Genomic DNA, 21671 nt, shown 5'->3' with positions numbered 1-21671 from the left:
GCCATGCAGCTATAAGGGTGAAAAGTGACCTTTTCCTAACCATTGTAAGGCTGGAGTTTCCTGTGTGTTAGTTACAATGTACTCTTAAAAAAGGGGCTTAGTGGGACTTTTGTTAATGATTTTCATTCCTTCATCTCACCAAAAATTTATTATGCAAGCTGAATTTTGTAGTTTAGACTCAGCGTCGTATTCAGGAGTGGGCTGGAAAAGAAAGTATAAATTATTCAGTGGTGAAGGTGTTAAATTGTTTGGCAAAGAATAAAAATATATTGTCCTTGAAAATGAGTGCTTGGCAGTGAAAGAGGCTCTAGAGATATTAAGATAACACTTGCTTGGAAGGAAGGTAGGTTTCGCAATACATTACCCTCTATTAACCTGGAAAAATACAGTAAAACCTGAGAAAACCAAAAGGAACTCCACTATTTCTCTTTGCTATGCAATTTTAAAGCAAGTAATATGTTTATACATGCCTGAGAAACTACTGAGTGGATCTTTTGGTATAGAAATAATGTGAGAAGCTCTCTGAAGTAGAAGTAACATTTATATTCATGATTTTACTATCCCAAAAAGATAAAATAGAGGTTAATAAATAAGATAAGCATGCATGAACGTAAAGGTTGAATGGACATTTTAAAAATCAAAAGAATTACTTCTTTACTAGCCTTATATTTTTATGAGATATTTGTTAAGGAATTGGTAGTCAAAGATTACTCCATTTTAAATGCCCTGAGATATTTATACGTAGGAGACTATTAGTAAAAATCCATTTATTTAATTGGAAATTATTACACTGTTTTGCTACATTTAAAATCTGCTCAATAGAAATAGAATACTTTTGTGTAAAAGCAGTAACCAGTAGTAGTCCAGACTTATTTCAAAGTATCTATTTCTATCTCTGGAAAGTGCTGACCTTATAAATTCCTTTGAATGCTTTCCAGATACAGTAAGATATGAGGGTCTGTATATAGATCTATATATATATGCACAAATATAAATGCATATATCGATACTCTGAACTTCTGGTTTGGCAAAGCAATAGCATCTCTAATAGCAGGGATGAAAGCAGTGAATTAGCAAACAATTTGTTATAAATGGCAGGATTAAAGGCACAAGATGTTTAGCCGGAATCAGATTCTTCAGCATAAAGTTAGGGAGTAAATTTATCGTGTTAACAGCAGCATCTGGGGCAACAGTAATTGTAAACATTTCTCATGGGAAGAATTTGGATGCATATTATTATAATAGATTGAACTTGCTGAACAATACATCATAGCAATATCTTCAGATTCGGTGCCTGGCATTTGGTCCCTCATCCGTGGTTTGATCTGAAACAAGCACACTGATTTTCAGAGGTACTGAGTGCTGACAGCTCCTATTGAGCTCAGTCAGCAGAATGTGGACCTGAGGAATGAACACCCAAAAAATTCCACAAATCAAAGCTTTTAGTCTTTAAGTTAGTGACCTGATGGATGATAGAGACATCAAATCTACACCAGTCCCAGAGAGTCAGCTGCTGAAGTTAGGCACCTGCGTGAGCACTCTTTCCGAGTGTAGCAAGAAAAACAGTATTGATCACACAATGATGAAAATCATGGTCTTAGTAAGTAGATAACAGAGTTATAATACGGCCTACTTCTGGAGGTAATGCCCCCTTCAGTTACAAGGAATGTCTTGAGTAACCAGAGTTTCTCTAAAATCAAAATGAACTCTCATGGTGTAACTCTGTTGATTTGAAATGGAGACTAATCCTACTAATCTGACTTTGCACAAAGTGTCCAAGTAACTGCTGTTACTTTTTATGAAGAACTAATTTAATATGTGACTAGTAATTGCTTGTCCTCATGGTGCTATCATTACTCAAAGAAAGAAAAAAGGTCTGCTAGCCGTTTCAATGCACAAGTAAAACATGACTGCCTATTACTAGAAATTCCCAGCTGCATATGTATTTCAGCATATAAAGATACTTGTCTTTGTGCTGCAGCCACTTTGGAAATGCTCCATTTAGTTCCTCACCTCATTCATCTCCCTCTTTCCTTCCCGGCAGTTTATGTTGAGAATTAGCAGTTGCAATGGTGTGCAGTTGAGTGTTGCTGAAAATGTCTTCCACCAGGGACAGGTGGCACTTTGCCAGGATTCCCAGGCAGGGACAGGGGCTGCTTGGTATTTACATCATGCTCTTCCATACCCTTATGCCTTTAGGCTGCTGGGAGGCAGGTTGGGCTACTTTTGTCCTCCCAGGAGCTGTTGCCTGGATAAATGGGACGCTCTGAGTACAGAAATAAAATATTGTGCATAGAAAAGCAAATGTGTTGTAAATTTTGACCTCCTTTTTCTAAAGAAAAAGAAGGGTTTAATTTCTACATGATCCTCTGCACACAGTGACACCTTTCAAAGTGATCCCAAATAGCTATGCAAACACAGCGTACATTTTTTATCTTGCTCTTCAGATCCACTGATGCTTTGTCATGCAGTTCATTCACACCAGGCATTTCAGGATGCACAAGGAGCTCCTGCAAGCGAAACCTAGGCAGAACAGGCTTACATAATTTGTAAATAAAAGGCTGCCTTGAAAATTGGACGTTTCTCTTTTTATGTGGTCTTGCCTCCAAATTACTTATCTTTTAAATAATTACTTTTTGGTAAAGTGGCAATTTTAACATCCATGCTCTGCTTTTAAATGCTTGAAGAAGTGAAAAACTATCTAGCTAGGAAGAGATTTTGCCTGCTCTTTAGCACTTTATGAGCAGCATTTATTTAAGCATTCTTTTGCTATTGCTTTACTTACGTTTTTAATCTGCAATGTTTCATGTTTACTGGATCAGCAAGTAATCAAGGTCTTTAGATTATTTTGGAATGTATTTTATTCCTCTCCCCCAAAAAAGTTAAATGCCTCTATTTAAATAGCTTTTACCGCTATATGCAAAATACAAATAAAATGTAAATAGTTTCTTCTACTAATCCACATCTGCCTGAGTGTAATTACATGATACATGCTGGTTAAGCACAAAAATTCTGAATAGACAGCTTTGTAATTAGGCATGTGCATTGGGTCACAGTAGAATTAAAATGGGTTCTAAAAAATCATATAAAAATGGCACCTGCTTACTCAACACATCTGATTCTTGGGTAAAGTTGCACACATGTGTCAGGGTCACATCATCCTGTTGGCCCTGTGCAGAAAGCCGAGTTCGGAACCAGAGTGCTCAGCCCCTGCGATGTTGGAGACAGATTTTTGCCCAAGTTAACCATTTCTACAGCGGTGTTTTTTAGAATTACTGCTTTTCAAGCGTGATAAGCAGCTGATTTACATCTGTTGCTCAAGTTTCACTAAGCGGAAAATTTAGGCCTATCTAATGCAAGTCTGAGTGCCTGAAATGCCTAGAAATACATTTTGATTTCCATTTTTGTCAGATTCAGTAAATAATTTTTGTTACCCCGATTTTTTCCCCTGCACCGCAGTTCCCACAGTCCAGCGAATGCAAGAAGGACCCATGGGACTGTGGTTAGCTGTCAGCTTTGCAGAGTTTGTCAGCACACAGGTAAAACTTCCTGTATGAGGTGAAGACTGGGAAACGGTTCTTCCATGCCAGTATGAACAGAGATATTTTAATGGGCTCTTCAGGACCAGCAAGGGGTCCTGAAATTATTTCTGGGTGCAGAGGAGGCAGCTGAGCATTATGTCCCCCAGCAGCTTTTTTCATTTCACTGTGGCTGCCACAGTACTGTCTATCACATAAAGCTGATACAAAGCTAATAATAAAATGGTCAATTTTAAATCCAACTCTCCCAAGCAGTAGCTGTGGTTATTATATGCATGTACATCTCCCCAGGTTACATTCTTAATGTGTTTTAGTAGCTAATGTTCCTTTTTAAAAGGGGTAAGTTAGAATTTTCTTGGCAGGTGTTTTAAGTATTTCAGTATTAATATGCAGTGGTCATCTTAAACTGTAATCTCCTTTAAGAAATTATTATAATTACTGCAGTAATGAGTATTAACGAAAGGTAGGGCCAAATTTTCAAAGAAAAGAGAAACCAGGCTACCATGAACTGCAGGATCCTAGGTTTTATACTTTGTCTATAAAAGTAATGACATGCAGATATGAGACCCAGATTGCTTTTTACAGGTATGGGCCAGGTCAGAGTACAACAGAGAATTTCTGTTTATGCAAGTCCTTTTGAAATCTTTTACTTCCAAAGAAATGCCTCTGCCCATTCATAACAAAAACTACGTATTCAAATACTGGGTTAACACCTATGGCAAGTGGAAGGAAGCTGAGATTCAAAGTTTCAGAATGCAACTACTGCTAACTAAAGGATCCCTCATGCACTAGTTCTTTGCACTGCTTCTGGTAACTGTATGTGCACATGTAAAAATGGCTCATTTCTAATGAATCTTCTCCTTATTGAGCATCAGTCACGTGCTGCTGTTATTAAAATTACCCCCATGTTTCATATCACAGTACTGGAAACATGCTAACACCTCTGATTTCATTATAAATAGGCTGCCGTGCCAGCAATCTTGCAGCGCTTTGCAGAAAGAGAAGACAAGGTCACTGCTGAGAAGTGACAGAAAAAGCTGGTAATGACAGCAGATAGTGTGGGTGGGCAGGTGAAGGGAGAGCTTCAGCAATAAAGTAATCATGTATTGCTAGTTCTGAACCTCATGCTAAGTATGCATATGCAAAATGTATATGGCTGTGAAATGCAGGTGGGAATAAGTAGTGCTGGAGGAGTTAATAGGGTTTACCTGGGCTGTAAATACAGGAAAAAAATGGAATAAAAGGTAGCCTGAGCCTTGCAGAGCTGCTGCTTCCTGTGCTGACTTGGCAAACCATGGGCTGGTTTTAGCTCCATGGCTATTGGCTTGGACGGGCTGCAGGGCGGCAGCAGAGATTTCTCTCATAGCTCACCAAATCACAGTGTTCTGTCATATTTTAAGCACATAACACAGGTACTAAGAGTTTGATCCAGAACCCATCAGAAACAATGGAGACATTTCCACTAACTTTGAATATGATCGTAAATTAACAACAAAAATCTAATCTACATTTTTCTCCTCTGCATTCAGACTTAAACATTTTAAGAATTCTAAATAGTAATAATAAGGGCGGTCTAGTAGGCAATTCAGTTCACTAAGGTACCGTAAAAAAATCCAGCCAGGAAACTGAATGCATAACGGTAATAATAAGAAACAAGCAGAGTTTGTATACAAATGGTAGGAACATGTGTAAGTAAATGGAGGAACTTACCTACTAGTGCAAGATGTTTATACAGACATTGAAGGGGTAATAAAAACATAGCAGAAACAATAACTGGAGTCACTGAATAATATAGCTTCTTCAGAAAGGAGGGAAATAGAGCTGGTAGCATTACATGAAACATGAAGGTAATTTGTGATGAAATTAGTTATGTCAATAAAACAGATTCTGCTTGCATGAAGCACTTCAAGCATGAAAAAAGTATTTTTGCAGAATTAATGCTTGTGTAAAATCCCCAATAACTCTGCAGCATTATTGTAGAGAGGAACGTAAGTAAGAATCTGTCATTAGAGGATGTTGAATCTCACAGATTTCTTCACCAGTCACTAAAACAACAAACGGCATTGGTAGTTTATATCTGGTTTTTGCTCTCAAGTATGTAGGTAACAAAATGTGACCTCTAACCAAGCATTCAGACATGGACTCAAGTAACATTATGTGACAAAAATAAGTCATGGTCAGCAAATTTTAATAAACAAAGAAACTAGTTAAAGAAGTGAAAAATTCTGGGCCTTCATGGATATTTCTGCAAAGAAGATACTGAATTTGCTCAAGTGCCACATACCGTGTTGTATCTGACAACATGGGATGAGGTTAAATCATCCAAGAAGTCCCCTCTAGGCCTGTTTGCCTTATTTTGTCAGTTAAATGCAAGTGCCTTAAGTAAGCAGAGGTAATTCTAAGAATTTGACAAGTTTGGCCACTGTCAGTATTCTCTAACATTCTTTGACTCAGTGTTGAATTTGGGCATTGGCTGCTGGACAGCAGAATCTTGTCCTTCTGATAGTGCAGATGTTTGAGATGTGGGACAGGATATTTGTTACCTGCTCCACTGGCTATATATTGAACCTGCCAGTTCATCTAGAGAATCTCATTCAGAAGCTTTCTGCATAGACCATCCCTCCTGGTCTCCCTTGTCTGTGAGCATTATCAAGCAATATATGGTTGGTAGGGCCTGTGTAGAGTCTGTACAGGCTAGTGAGGAAGACAAAATTGGGAAGAGCGCCAGACACTGATGACACTGAAGTACAGAGATATCCAGCCTGGAGAAGACAAGGGGTCTTAGAGGGATCTTTCTAAGGTATGTAAATTCCTGAAGGGATGGTGCAAATAAAACAGAGCCAGGCTCATTCCAGTGGTGCCCAGTGGGACGACCAGAGTCAATGGGCATGAAATGAAAAACAGGAGGTTCCCTCTGAACATCAGAAACACTTTTGTACTGTGAGGGTGACCAAGCACTGGAACAGGTTGCCCAGAGAGATTGTGGAGTCTACATCCCTGGAGATACTCAAAAGCCACCTAGACGTGATCCTGGGCTACTGGTTCTAGGTGGCCATGCTTGATTGGGGGGGTTGGACAAGATGACCTTCGGAGATCTCTTCCAGCCTCAATCATTCTGTGATTCTGTAAGCAAGCTTTACTCATTTTAGTAGGTTTAGTTCTGAAAGCCAGGCAAAGTTTGATGCTTAATATAAATGTTCTGCATAACTTCGGAGATACCCACTCACTGTGAAACTGTGATTTCTGGAGGCAGACTATGGCTTGCTCAGAAAATCAGGCAGGAATTATAAAGGGGATCACTATTATGCTTGTCCATATGCACCCATTATTATTAGAAGCAGCAGGAGAAAACAGGCAGAAAAGATGCTACAAGAACATTTGAGGGAGATTTTCTGAAGTAGAGAGGTTCTGAACTTAACATGACACTGGCTCTGTAATGATCCCAAACTTCTCTCTCACTCCCTACCAAATGCTGGGTACTTCTCTCTGTGTCAGCAATGAGGAACTCTCAGGCTGGAAAATGGGTTAGATTATGAGAAACTCCTACAGTCCAGAGATCTATTTGAAGGATTTCTGAAATTAACCCCTTTTAGTCCTCCTCCTTGTCTCATGATCTGAATCTGTGTCTTCCCAGTTTAACACCACTGGAGCTGTTTTTCTGCCTTGAATGTAGTAAATCATGCCTTTCCCCTCATTCCTCTTAACCTCCAGCCATATGTTCTCCGTAAGACAGTACAGCATTATGGGTCCCAAACAGTTCAGCTGTGAGTGAGTTACTTCAGAGCGTGTCTAGACGTGCTATTCATATTATACCTCAGAAATCACAAAGACCTTTAAAAATGTTGATTCAGGAAATGTTGAAGGATTTTCTGCTGTCTTGTGAGAGATATGCAGGGTTGTTATTTCAAGGAGTTCTTACCCAAGACCTTCCGATGCTCAGTTTTGCCTGTGCACTGACTGGGGAAAGGAACTACTTGGCCTATATATTTTCTGGCTGCATTCCTTGTGCACAAGCTAATTTCTTTTCACTGGAGACCTATGTAATGTCAATTAGTTTATCTGATTTATGAAAAACATCTTGGTTTAGGTTTTAGATCATAGCTAATCCTGTACAAAGTGAAGGGGTGAAAACAGACGGTGATTTACTTGCATAACACAATAAATGCATTATTCCTTTTGCGCCCTGATTAAATATTGCAAGAGAGGATGAACAAACAGATTGGTCTCCTCCCACCACATATCTGCATTGCCATCACTCAGGGAAATAAAGACTGCATGGATTAAAAAGTTGCAAAGGGCATTAAGGCATAAGATAGTGAAACAGGCACATGCATTGAAGAAATCTCAGTTCAACAGTATCAGTCCTCTTACGAGCAATGTCAGCATCACTGCTAATACGGAAGCCAGAGAGGAGAATGCAGGTAAGATCTTTCTATACCAGGGCATAAGCAAATCACAATTAATTGCAGGCATTGCCATGATAATTTAGTATGGTACATTCTTTCTGTCTTTTAAATCTTGACTTTTGAAAACTATTTGAGCTGCTTGAGAGAGAAACTGGCATTCTATCAGCAGTGCCTGTGAAGTGACCTTACTGCTTGTGCTTATAATTTGAAACTTATGATGCACATTTATGACAATATTAACAGCTCCAAAGCTTTCTGTGACTAATATTCACAAACTTTTAGACAAAGACTCTTTAACGTTTTTTCCCTAGGCACCCTGTGAAGAACTCTTTCTCTGAATCACAATTTGTGCGTATGCAATTAATTACCATCAGACTATTAGACAGGCTGATCATGTGGGAAATGGCCATTTCATTTTCACGTAGAAATAGCCTTTGCCTTTTGTTGTCACATGGAAACAGCCCTTACAGTGGCATCTCGATGACGCTCTTTTTTTCTCAGTTCACTTGATTAGATCTTTTGATTGAAGTACTCAAAAGGCATAATTTCATAAATACACTTGAAGCAATGCCACGCAGACCACCTCATCCTCCATAAATAAATTCTCATTTTATTGCTGAATTTTCACATACCATTATAAAATGTTGCATTATGATAGGTCAGTTATAGAATTGTGTACCTTGTAGACACCTCTCAGTGTTGCCTGTATAAGTTACTTCTTCCTAATTGATGGTAGGATAAGACAATCTTCACTTAGAAAAATACTTTAACTTCTGGAGTTCTCTAACCAAACATCCTTCCCTTTTGTTGTAAAGATACAAACTGTTTTGTTAAAATGCAAACTGACTGTGGGTCATCAAACTGTTCTGAATATCATTTGTACTGGTTACTTATTTTTATGTTAATATGCGTCTTAACATTTCGGTACAGAAAATTATTTGTGGCTATAACTGTATAGATCCATTCTGACAACAAGAAAGAACTTGAACTTTTTTTCTGAACTTTCCAGTAACAGTAGCTGGTGGGTGCATGAGCAACCTGCAGACCCATAAATAGCGCGTTGTCTTAAAGTATTCTGCTTTAAGTATGTATGCTCTGACTGGTAGCTCTGTACTATACATGAGATAAGATTTGAAGGTAAAGGTAGTATCTTTTACTTGACCATGTGGTTTAGCTAAAAATATAGAATTGATTTTAAGACATTTGCCTAGATTTTTCTACTGAAAAGCTATTGTACCTACCTACAAACTTTTCTTGTCATTGTCCTTGAGCCCTCATGGCTACAACAAAATGCCTCTAAACATCTATATGATGGGCAAGATACAGTTTAGTTTATGCCTAAAATAGGAAATGACTGTAGTAGTCCTGGATGTCTGATGGAAAGTAATGAAATTTAATAGGAAACTGTCAATAGCATGATCAATGCAAAAAGTATTTCTTTATGCATTTGCACGCTGTCTTGCAACCCTAGTCATTGATTCTTAAATCCAACAGTGCTTACTATTTCCTTTGTTTTTTCCTTTTACTCTTCACCGAACAATGGTATTTCTTGGCAACCAACCCTCAAAGTGAACTTGCATTTTATCTTATAGAAAAAAGTAATCTGTGGACTACACTGAAAGCAGCCAATAAAAAAATAGGGAAGAAATATTGAGAAAAGGGTGTATGTCAGAATCCAGCTAAATTTTCCAGTTGTGAGCTTCCACAGAAAAGAAATAATAGTGGCATTGTTTATTTGTATTACATTTGCTGGCAGACAAACTCTGCTTTTTTGTCTCCACTACTGAATCAGTATGTTGATCTAATTTATTTTACTTTTTAGCAGACTACTATTTGATTAAGAAAAAAATTGCACTGCATATACAGTAACTGAAGTTGTCACTGTTTTTTCTTCTCTTTCTAGGTGATGTCATTGTCTATATTAATGAAGTTTGTGTCCTTGGACATACTCACGCAGATGTAGTCAAACTCTTCCAGTCTGTTCCTATTGGTCAGAGTGTCAACTTGGTGCTATGTCGTGGATACCCTTTGCCCTTTGATCCTGAAGATCCTGCCAACAGCATGGTGCCACCCCTTGCAGTAATGGAGAGGCCTCCGGTAGTGGTAAATGGAAGACATAACTATGAAACTTATTTGGAATACATTTCTAGGACTTCTCAGTCTGTTCCAGACGTAACAGATCGACCACCACACTCCTTGCACTCCATTCCAGCAGATAGTCAGCTTGATAGCACATTCCCACCACCTGCCCATGATGATAATGTATCAATGGCTTCTTCTGGGGCCACCCAAGCTGAACTCATGACCTTAACCATTGTGAAAGGGGCCCAGGGCTTTGGCTTCACTATAGCAGACAGTCCTACAGGACAGAGGGTGAAGCAAATTCTAGACATTCAGGGATGTCCTGGTTTGTGTGAAGGTGACCTCATTGTTGAGATCAACCAGCAGAATGTACAGAACCTGAGCCATGCAGAAGTAGTGGATATACTTAAAGAATGTCCTGTTGGAAGTGAAACTTCTTTGATTATCCATAGAGGAGGTAAGTTTGGAAAGTCTGTACAATTACAAAAATGTGTGTAAAAGGTTCTAAACCATAAGGCATACATATATACTCACTACATCCTTGTGTGCTAGATTGGAAATTAATTTCTATGTTGTGGGAGGTAACACCATTGGTTCTGGAAAAATGTGTCTGCAGTTAAGTATCCTAGGCAAAATCTAAGCTGCTTTTGTATTCCTTTTTGTGTTTTGAGTGTCAATGGTCCCACCTCTTTATAAGGGTAAAACTAGAGGAGCTCCAGACCTTTCACAATATAATAATTTGTATGGTGTCTGTAGCAAACTCTTATTGTCCCAAAGCAGTGCTGCAGGCTTTAGATATAATTGTATATATTGACTCATTAAGGTAGAACAAAGAGCAATCTGTGAGCCCTTTACAAGGTTACTGGTTTTGATAAGCCATTTTGCCTCCTTTTCCTTCAATGTAAAGGTGTGGTACAACAGGTTTGTTTCTTTCTTGACAGCAAAGATCCATAGTATGTTTTCTTTCTGTTTTTAAAATAATAGCTTCTAGCAACTTAGTTTTTCTGTTCAGCCTGACACATTAGGCTTGAATATGCTCCGCTGGAAGGGAAGGGTCAAGATTTATCTGTAAGGAAACAATAACAAAAGAAGAAATTTTAATACCTGGACAGTGATAAGTAATTTCATAGCTTTTAATATTTTAGCCAAAAAAAATTCTTCAGTGGCTTGAGATGAGCATCCGTCACAATTTATTATTACCTGGACTGAATAATGATTGAATATCTTTGAGATCTTTATTCCTCTAAAGGCATTCATATGTCACTTTGTACACGTTACTTTGTGCTTCAAAAGAAAAAAATAAAAAGGATCCTGTACAAAAATACTAAATATTTTACTTCTGAACATTAGAGGTTGGGAAGTGAAGCTTTAGTGTTTGTGTATGCCAAATTTTTGTCATTAGAAAACCTATAAATCCTTAGAACAAGGAATATAGTAACAGTTATCAAATCACAGAAATAATAAGCATAAGGTGTTTAAAGCATCCGTAGATTCACATAGTCAATAAAGTACTTTTCATACCTATATTTAAAAGAATGATTTATAAGAGACAGAATCTGACATTTCTTTCTAATTAAACCTAATTAGGAGTGATAAGTGAAGGCCAAGTGGTGTCACTATCATGCATGAACTTGGAGAAAGCTAATTGTTGCAGAGGTGCTATATTAGTTAGTATTAAATCTGGATTTTTTTAACATCCATTAAGATTCTGGAACAGCAGAGTGAGCAACATTCTTTTCTTCTGAAGATGCTGACAAATTGCAGAGAATTGCATAGTAAAAGAAGAGTATGAAGGGAATTAGAAGGGTTAATGTAACCTTGAAAGATGGGATTTTATTTTGAAAAATGCAAGCGAATCCCCCTCTAGAGGAAAACAATTCAAAACACCAATCTTCAGAGAGAAGTAGAGTGTGAAATCCAGTATGCTGAACCAGCCTGTGTAATAATAAACAGCAAAATAGATATTTCAGCAATCAGTGCAGGACAGTAGGAAAAAAAAAAAAAGAACCCTGAAGCAGCGACATACTCAAGCCCATGAGGATAATTCCCCTATCTCAAGAGAATTTCTTTGTAGAGCATTGATTCGTGATCAAAACAAGTTGATCAACATGATAGTTTAACAAGTTCTGGTGCGTTTACTGAGCTGTTGTTATTTTCTACGTATCACTGTGGCGGACAGGAGATACTGGACTGAGCTTAACCCTCAATAAAAGCAGTGTAAATTTACACCATCTTGTCTTCTGTCAGGCCAGAGGTACAGATAGCTACCCTAGGTCCAAATGCAATAATGTGTTCCTCTCAACCCTCTGTATTTGGGGCAGGGGATGATTTGTTGCTTTAGAGAATGCCAAGAAAGAGAGCTTGTTTTTTTCAAGGTAAAACAATGGCTGAAACTAGAGCAGCTGTTTGAAAGTACTACAGAGTGACTAAATTTAATGGCGTGATACAGAGCAAAGTAAAGTTTACTATCAAAAATCTATGTGTATCAGAAAAAAGGATATACCTTAATGCAAGGTTGTTAGACTCAAATTTAACAAAATGCGTATTCGTTTGAGTTATTCGAAAGAAGTGAAAAAACTGCAGTCTACGTCAGATGGCTAAATCCCAGCTTAAGAGAAACATGAGAACTGTTTTAAGGGGGCAACATGGGTATTTTATTTTTTTCCCCATAAATTCATAGGAAATGGGAACCCATGTGTCCAAATATGCATCAATAGTGCAGTTAAGATCTATCTGTATAGCTAGTTGTCATGTCTCCTTTTATAGCTCCTGGGTAGAAATGGGCCTTTCTAGTGTGCATTTCATGTCATTCCTATGTGAATGTTTCAAATAAACCAGGTGTACCTTAGAAGTATATATTCTGCTTGACTGACTATAAAGGGAATTGAGTAGGATGGATTCAGATGTATGTGTCTATCCCACATGTTATGAATAAGAAACAGATGATAAGATTTGGTCATGTGAGATAATGTGAATACAAAACAAAATTCTAGTACTTGGGGAAAGCTGCTATGATTCTAAACTATTTAGTCTGTGACACTGTTGAAGCAAGGCGTGCTTTCTCGTTCCTGATGGATCCAGTTGTTATTATCTCTAATGTGTAATGACACTTGAATAATACCTTCCTTTTCCATCATTACCTTGTGCCTCCTGTCTTTAACATCTCATTTTTTAAGATAAGACCAAAGTAGTGTTCCTGCCTGTGGAAGAGGAAGGCTGTGTTTTGCATAAGGTTTTGTGTTGCCTTGTAATGTATTCTGTCTCAGATATGAATATGTCCTAACTGCATATTTCACTGTGTCAAATCCACTTCTGTAAGTGACTTAATTTCTCTCTCATCCAGCAATCTTACTTACATTGCAAACAGGAAACAGATCAACATCGGCCAAGATATATTCTAACTATAGGGAAAAAAAATCCTGTATGGGAAAAAACGCTCTCTCATGTGCATATAGAATGCAAATTACAGCATTTTAAAAGCCGTTGTCCATCAAGCTTAGGAGGTCAACAGCCAGAGTCTGCTGGAGAAGAAAAAGATGGGGGGAATGGCAGCGCTCAAACTTAAAGAGGCCACTAAAGAAAACTGTGAACCAACACCAGAGATTTGTCATGGGGTACAGTCAAGATGGAGGAAGTAATTTTACAGTTTCTAAAGCAGAAATAGTAATGTACCTGCTTGTTAAAAAAAGAAAATAATAATCATGGAAATAACATCATTTTGTATCTAAGAAAATACTAAGCAGCAGTTGTTTAGATGACAAGTATGACACTGTATGGCTAGAGATCTTACAATCCTGGTGTTTATTATTCAGGTTCTTTGCTAAACAAAGATGTGCTACTTAGTTTGATTTCTTTGCACCTGTTTTTGTTGACCAGCCATATGGTTTCCATTTACTATAAGCTGACAGAAGTGTTCATACTGAAGAAAAAAAAAATATCAAAAAGATGGTGGAAAAGTGTTGCCTTAAAAAAAGGAAAAATGAATTATTATAGAAAAAAAGGCAGAAAAAGATATTAAAGTGATATAAAATTTGTTACTCGAATAGATTTACCCCTTTTCAGCTTTGCTTCAGCCTTCACAGTTCATCCTCACCTTCCACAGCAGCCTGCATTGAGTATAGGCTGCTGAAATAGTGTTGAAGAGCTCTGAAAAATCAGCCTTTCCTAATGTGGATAGAGGAGAAATTCTGCTTTAGTCCAGAACTACTGAAAACCAGCACAAAGTGGTTGAATTAGTACATACTAAATTTACGTAGAGCAAAATATTCACTATTAGGACATCAAAAATTGGTTTTGGCTTGTTCTACTAAATGAGCTAACCAAGCACCTGACATATGCCATCTCTTTTGGAAAGTACTTTTGAAATACTTGAGCCTATAGACAGCAGCCCAGCCCCAGAAGTGTTCCTGTCTAAAAAAGAACTGACACATACAAATGCAGATCTGTCAAGACTGTGTCTGAAATACTGGTGTTAAGGAAATCTGAAGACAACCCAGGACTGATTCATGGAGCTATGGCAACTCCTAAACAAGTGCTGTGACTGAAACATTAAAACTAAATGCAAAAAGTGGAAGCTTGACAATGTTCCTATATCAGACAGCTGTTTTATAATGATAAAATCCAGGCTTTGCGACCGTGAGACTGTTAGTACAAAATGAAGCCAGAGAACTGACACACTGTCCATACTGGTTAATTGTTAGCCCACTCCTGTCATGGGACTGGAATAAGCCAGCAGCTAGTTTCACCCTGACATGATACAGGAGACAGCATGGGCCACACAGTTCATAAACAATCAAGATGAGGAGAATTTAACTTTGTAGATGTAAACTGTGAGAATAAAAGGAAGGCCAAGTATTTTTCTCAGATTTTGTATAAACCCCGGTAGAAGTTTCTGACTCCTTAAGGCTGCTACCAGAGACTGGTGCACCACTTTAAACATCATCAATTTACAAAATGGCCGGAAATTTCACAAGAAACGTCTTTGCATTTTCTACTGAATAGACCTAGCCCTTCAAAATGAGCAGGCTTCAATTTAAGGAATACTACATCCCCATTGCCCTATCCACAGATTAATCTCAGTTTTATCTTTCTACCATGGACATGTTTTTTTGTGTCCAGGCTTGCTATAAGATGTCTTTCAATTCCTCTGTTCAGGAAAGTTCATACTTCCTTTTCTCCCAGCTGTAGTCTCCCTTGAGAAAGCTGCACAAGATAAAGCTGCAGGGAGCACCATCACTCTGCTGACACTAGTCTGGCCTGGACAATTCTGATTCCATGACCTCAGCCCACCACTGACATTTCCAGAGCTTTAATTCTGCCTCTGCAGGTTTTCATTCAAAATGGAGAGTACCTGGTGGAAACTGGAGACCCACTATCTCACAGCTTGCTCATCCCCAGTTCAGGACTTTCTAGTCAACAGCACTCAGGGGTTAAAGAAATTAAGTTGGTAGAAGAATGGTGTAGATTTTTTATTTGGAACTTACAGAGTTTTTCTATCATCCTACTGTCTCTAGTGTTTTACATCCCTGAGTCACTGGTGAATTCTTTCCTTCCAGTTGCTTCCTAAAGGAACCCATTCTTGGTTTAATTGCTTCTTATGGGTAGTCTGAATTAATAGCTGTCTGTTCATGCTTACTTTGTTCATGAAAGTATGTTTCTTTATGTTGTCTCTGACAAAAGATACTGGGAGATAACAAGGTCTGGTAGGTCTCCTGCTTCCTGACATACTTTCTCCTATCTAGACAGTTATTTCAACTGTACATTTGGTCCTGACCCCTTTCCTCCCATTTCTTAAGAGTATACTAATATTGAGAAGCACTTAGATCTGTTTGGCAACATATGCATTTTTAGCCCTGCTGTCTTCTTAAATGGCGCATATATCTTTTGTTTGTGAGTTTAAGAGGTGTTTGATCCCACAAAGGGAATGTGCATGTGAACCTAGGAGTGAACCACTGACTCATTTTGAAGTGAACCATGTGAACCATTGATACCTAGAAGTCAATGATATAAACTTCTTCTGTCCAACATGCAGCTAAAACATCCTTCTTCGTTTTTCTTTCTGATTTACTACACCATTTTTCCTTGCCATCTCTCTATGAAGTTCTGTCTTTCTCCTGGGTCTGTCTGCTTTCAAACTGATGGAAAACAAAGGTTCGTAGCTGACCTTTCTCCTTTCCATCTCAAGAGCTTTTATATGACATCATAAAGTTTCTTCAGCATGAGTTCTCTGAAAACATATACTTCTCATGCTGGCTTGTGAGGTGTTTCATCTTTTTGCTCATTTTTGTTGCTGTTCATAGCTGGTAATGCCAGAAATGTCTAATTATCAAAAATCTCGTGAGTCATGCTGCATTGTCCACTTTGTTGACTTTAATGTTAGATGTTTGCCCTTTTCCCTATGCCCAGCCGTGACCACTTGTCCCTTCCTACAGAGAAATCAGTATTTTGTGCAAGAGAGTTTCATAAGAGCCTTTTGAGAGGGGCAGTTTTCTTTCCTGTTTTAATTCCAGAAATAAAATCCCTGAAAGACTTTCAGAAAATGCTGTTACCATGCAAGAAATACCTCTGTTATATTAACATAACTCCTGAAAGCACTGCTTTCCAGATTAATTTCTACAAGGCATGTCTTCTCACCTTACAGAGTATCACATTTTTAGCTGTGAGATATATACTCTCTTAGTAACCTTCAAATTGCTGATATCCTTTCTGTCCTACACATTGAGACTGTTTTATACTTCAGATTAAATTGAAGTATTTTCTAAGCATTTATTGTAGTCATCTGGTATAAAATCTATTTTAATATTTTACATGTTATCGCGGATAAACTAAAAAATAAGTTCCATATATATAGCCTAGTTAGGAAGGTTTTCAATCTAAAACTTGTTAGTAGGAGAAATGGTAACTTCTCAGTATCACAGCAAATGACAAATTTGAACAGAGGGAGTTACAGTAGTATACCAGCTATCGTAAAATTCACACAAATGAGACTTTCATATCTTTTCTTGTATAGCTCTGATTAGCAATGAAACAGTGTGCAGTTGCTTCCATATTTCTGAATAAAAGATTAAAAAAAACATAGACCTCCTTAATGAGTATAGATTCCTGAGAAAATAGACATCAATAATAGTTAGTAGCTATTACACTGTGTTAGTGGAAGTAGTATTAATTGCATTGAATTTCAAAGTGGTAGCATTATGGTTTTGCTGATTCTTTCTTATTAATGTTTGTGCGTGGTGTGGTACATTTGTGGATAATTTTCATAGCACTAGGTAAATCTTTTTTACATATATTGCATAGAAGGTTTTTAATGACTCTTAGAAAGCATTTTGTTTCAAAAGTACTTTTATTATTGGTGAAACTGTTTTCTAATGTAGGCTTGTATCACAGAATCACAGAATGGTTGAGGTTGGAAGGGAAATTAAGATCATTAAGTTCCAACCCCTCTGCATATGGTCTGTATGAAATTTGAAAATTGTTTCCTTTAAAACTTATGGGGACACTTCTCCTAGGGATGTGTGTGTCTAACTCTTGACATTAAGAGGAGTTAGTTTGTGCACTGGAGAAATAGGTCCCTTTAGAAGACATTTTAGCAAAAAGAAATACAAGTGTGTAGACATAGATTCTCATCATTGCATGTCATAAAGAGGTAACTACCATTGCTCCAATAGCTGTTTTGCCATTAAATTCTTACACTCAGGAGGAGGCTACATACAATAAGCAGTCAGACATGATCATCATTAGATCTACACAGAGGCTTGCCATGCACCTAGTATTTGTGCAGAGCTGCAGGAACTACTTGTATCTGTTGAGGAGTGCGGTATGTTTGTGTCTGTTAGCTGCAGCCCATGTCAGTGCTAGAACCCAAAAGCTCTACTGGCAGCACTGCAGACTGATTTCAGTCTTACTAATATTCGTGACTGAATTAATACTAACTGAAGAACAGTTTGAGAAAGCAGACGTACTGGCTTGCCTACATTAGAATCTGGTAAGGCTGGAGAAGTTTCTCCTCTGTTCTTGCAAGCAGTCTTATCAGAAACCTAACCAGGTTATCTCGGTCTGTGTATCTTAGTGAAAAATGACATCTTTCAAAGCCAAGTGCCTCCCAAGCATGGTACATGGGAGAGCCTACTACAGTAAACTGAAGAAACTAATTTTTCATCTAATTTTCCATAGTCTAGGCTCTGAGTATATATAATATAATGTATAATATAGCCTTCCTCAGAGGAGATCTGGGAGATCTCAGCCCAAGAAGGGAGAACTACAGAGCTGGACTCTAAAGAAGTACCATACAACCTGTGCTTGTGTACTGAGGCATGTCTAAATTAGTCTAAATGTGTTGAACAATGTTTCTGTTGGTTCAGTATAATGTAATGTCCTATTAAACAACATTTGTTGGGTTTCTGAGTCTGTTGTCAAAGCACATTTGTGTAGACTTTGTGACGTGGTGATTTGTAATATAGTACAATATTTTCTAGTAATAAAGTGAGCTAATACACTATGAAACAAGTGAGTACATTATCTATTGTGCTACAGACATGAGACACAGCACTGGGAAGATGGGAAGGTGTGATTTTCAGGCACTTGCTAAACCACTTACAGAAGCCACAGAACTCTCTTGGCTCCTACAGTATGCCTATACAGTAAAAAAAGCTGAAATTAAATTAGTATTCTAGATGGGGTATTTATTGCTGTACAATTCTTTAAGCAATTTTCTTTTGCATTCCTGAAAAGGGGAAGGAAGGCTTTACCAATGGCTCTACTTGCCCCGTATGAGTAATGCTCAACTTCTTTCTGTAAACCAAAAACATACATTTCTTAAATAAAACACTGCCCTCCTCATGAAGCCTTTGGGTGACTCATAATTCAAGCACAATCAAAGCCAAGACCAGGATACACAAACCTTTGCTGTGTCACCTTCAGATTACAGTATAAAAAAGCACATGGAAGCCAAAACTGTCAGGCACAAACTCTAAAAGATGACTCCCAAGTGTGTCAAAACAGATTTCAAAAAGAAATAAGTTGCTTTCCAAATCCAAATTTGTCATGACTTGGAACAGTATTTCAGTGTATAAGAAATGTACCATGCAGTGTTCCTGTTCGGTAATCAAGAAAAATCTTGACTTTTATTTATTTTGTACCTCTTATCACCAAGAGCTAAACGAAGGCAAGCTTTCTGAGCACACATTCCTAGGGTCACCTTATCTTTAATATGTATTTCAGTTAGGTACAAAATATATTTAATGGACTTCTTAGAATATTTTTATAAGCATTGTTTATTGCCTTTCATATATTCTAGATAAAGAACTACAGATCCTGTGATAATTAAACTCTACATGCTGAAATAAAAGCAGAGGCTCAAAAACTTTGAATGAGAAATTATTTTAATGGTCTTTAAATTAATTTTATCAATTTCCATTTCTAAACTGAGTTGTTTTTCTCTAGCAGAAAGTTTGCTAATATTTTAAAAGGATAAGTGATGTTGATGACATTTATCAGTACAAAGTCAACATCTTTTTCTTACCACCTATGTGCAATAATTTCTGTGGTTTGAACTACTTGTTCCCAAAAAATGTGATTATTTAGGTACCTGGGCCAAGCAGTGCCTCTCTACTGCAGTATAAACACTATCATATCTCTGAGGTAGTGCAGAAGATACCTTAATCTGTTCCTTAAGAAAAAAAAAAAAAAAAGAGGAATGACCAGTGAAGAAACTTGTTCATTTTTATTTTGTAAATATGATGCTAGTGGGTTAGTGTATCAGAAGACCCAGCTGCTTTTTTGTGTAAGTCTTAATCCTTACGCTATTTAACATGTAGTTTTCTCAGGAAGTATCAAGAATTGCTAAAAGAAGATGGAAAAATTCTGGCAGAGTAATTCAAGTGCATAACCAAAATGAAGGGTGGGAGGTCCTAGAGCAGTGCCAAAAGAAGTCTGAAGAAATGAAAAGCCCACAGGGCTTTGATCTGTGGCCAGTGAGAGCCAAGCAATGTGGTAGAGCCAAAGACATCTCCATCCAATTTCTGCCCTTCTTCAATAGCTTTTCCCATGTTTTACCAAGGTCTTTCCTCAGTCTTTATACAGTTTATTGCTTGTCATTCTGGCTTCATTTTGCTTCATTTGAGCAATTCAGAGAAGCTGTTGTTCTTGAATGTCAGCCCAGTGTTTGAACTTAGTTTCGCTTTGAGCAGGAGGTTGGACAAGATGAACTCCAACTGTCCCAGTCTAAGCACATTATTCTGTGGTTCACTATCTTTCTCATATTTGGGGGCCCAAGGTGCTAAGAGAGAGGGTCTCTGACTGAATATAATAAATCACAACATGGACAATTTTAATCCTTCTTCCACAATAGTTCTCAGCAAGAGAAGTTATTTGATCTTGTCTCCTTATTACATGATATTAAATATATATTTATTTAAAACAAATATGCAGTTCTTTATTTTTGAAAGTTCTTTAGAAATCAGTGCAAACAGGAAGGATGATGACATACTTTTTGATTTCAGTTTGCCAGATGTGTTCATTGAGATCACATACACAGCAAAGTATTCTCACACTATAACTGAAAAATAATGCAGTGTTTATTTATGTCATCAGCATTCCCAAGAGATAGCAATGGCTGTGGGGTTGGCTCTAAAATAGGAACAGCTAGATAGTCTGATGTTCACTACATGAACATCAACTACAACATTAACTAAGGTTAATCTTGCTTAAGCAAGAAGTTTATCTTGTAACTTATTCACTGTATACCAATTTTATCAAGCTCTTTATCTTAATAGAAGCACATTAGGATGCACTGTATTAAAAGAAGAACCAGCTATATACAGTTTCAGTCAAAATGGCCCTTTTTAAACAATCAAGATAATTAATTGTGAATGTACATTTTTACATAGGTGCTTAAAGGCAAAGAAGATGAAATTGGCCTATATGCTACATGATTCAGACTATCTTGCCAGGCTTGCCTTGCAACCGTACAGCCACGTTTACCTAAGCTCTTGTTATCAGGGATCCTGTGCAGACAGCTGCAGGGCATCCTTCCTTATCTGAGCTAGGCAGCAAGCCAGGATCCCTGTATGATGAGGAAAACATGCATCTCTATGATGCCAGTCAGTAAAAGGCTGGAATTAGCTGTTCTCTAAAAGAGCCTCTTCTTCCCTGTTAATTATAAAAGTGTTTAAAAATTCACCTACCAGATTTTCATATTTAAATTTCTACTCACGTTTGGTCAGATGAATCCCAACTTATTTTCTAGTCTACATCAGTCAAAATAGTTACCCCTGCAGTCAGTTCTGGGAAATAGGCACACAAAGAGGAGGACTTACATCATTTTATTCAGTCATTGCTTAAGGACCTTGTACTCTGAGTTTGCCCATCATGCTGCACTGATGACTGAGAAGTCTGGCTGAGGACTTTAGCTTCGCTGACCAGCCAGCCAGATAAGGGTGGGTACAATGAGTCCTGCCCACACACCAGAGGCAAATATAGAACAACTGAAGTTATAAAAAGAACCCAAACAAAGCACTGTGTTACCACAAAGGTTTGAATCTGTCTCGTGCACTGTAGCCAAACTGGAATCGCATCTATTCTACCTTAGAAAGTAATCTGGGTTTCTTTATAAAAATGAACTTATAAATGTGTGCTTGCAGAAAAT

The 21671-nt window shown here is 37.7% G+C and overlaps 1 protein-coding gene across 11 annotated transcripts in view; it reads left to right on the top strand.

Moving 5' to 3' along the window:
- The window catches only part of MAGI2 (membrane associated guanylate kinase, WW and PDZ domain containing 2), a 731950-nt gene that overhangs the window by 601586 nt on the left and 108693 nt on the right, over nt 1–21671 (top strand). For 10 of the 11 annotated variants that reach the window (XM_065666908.1, XM_065666937.1, XM_065666928.1 and 7 more), the window contains one exon: nt 9849–10484. The exons of the other annotated variant lie outside the window; for it this stretch is intronic. In XM_065666908.1, coding sequence (XP_065522980.1) covers nt 9849–10484 — 636 coding nt within the window. The remainder of the gene's footprint in view (nt 1–9848; nt 10485–21671) is intronic. 11 annotated transcript variants of the gene reach the window in all.

This window comes from Lathamus discolor, chromosome 1, assembly GCF_037157495.1.
Source record: "Lathamus discolor isolate bLatDis1 chromosome 1, bLatDis1.hap1, whole genome shotgun sequence".
NCBI classification, from domain to species: Eukaryota; Metazoa; Chordata; class Aves; order Psittaciformes; family Psittacidae; genus Lathamus; species Lathamus discolor.
The sequence above is the reverse complement of the archived record's forward strand: the minus strand, read 5'-3'. Positions and strand labels throughout refer to the sequence as shown.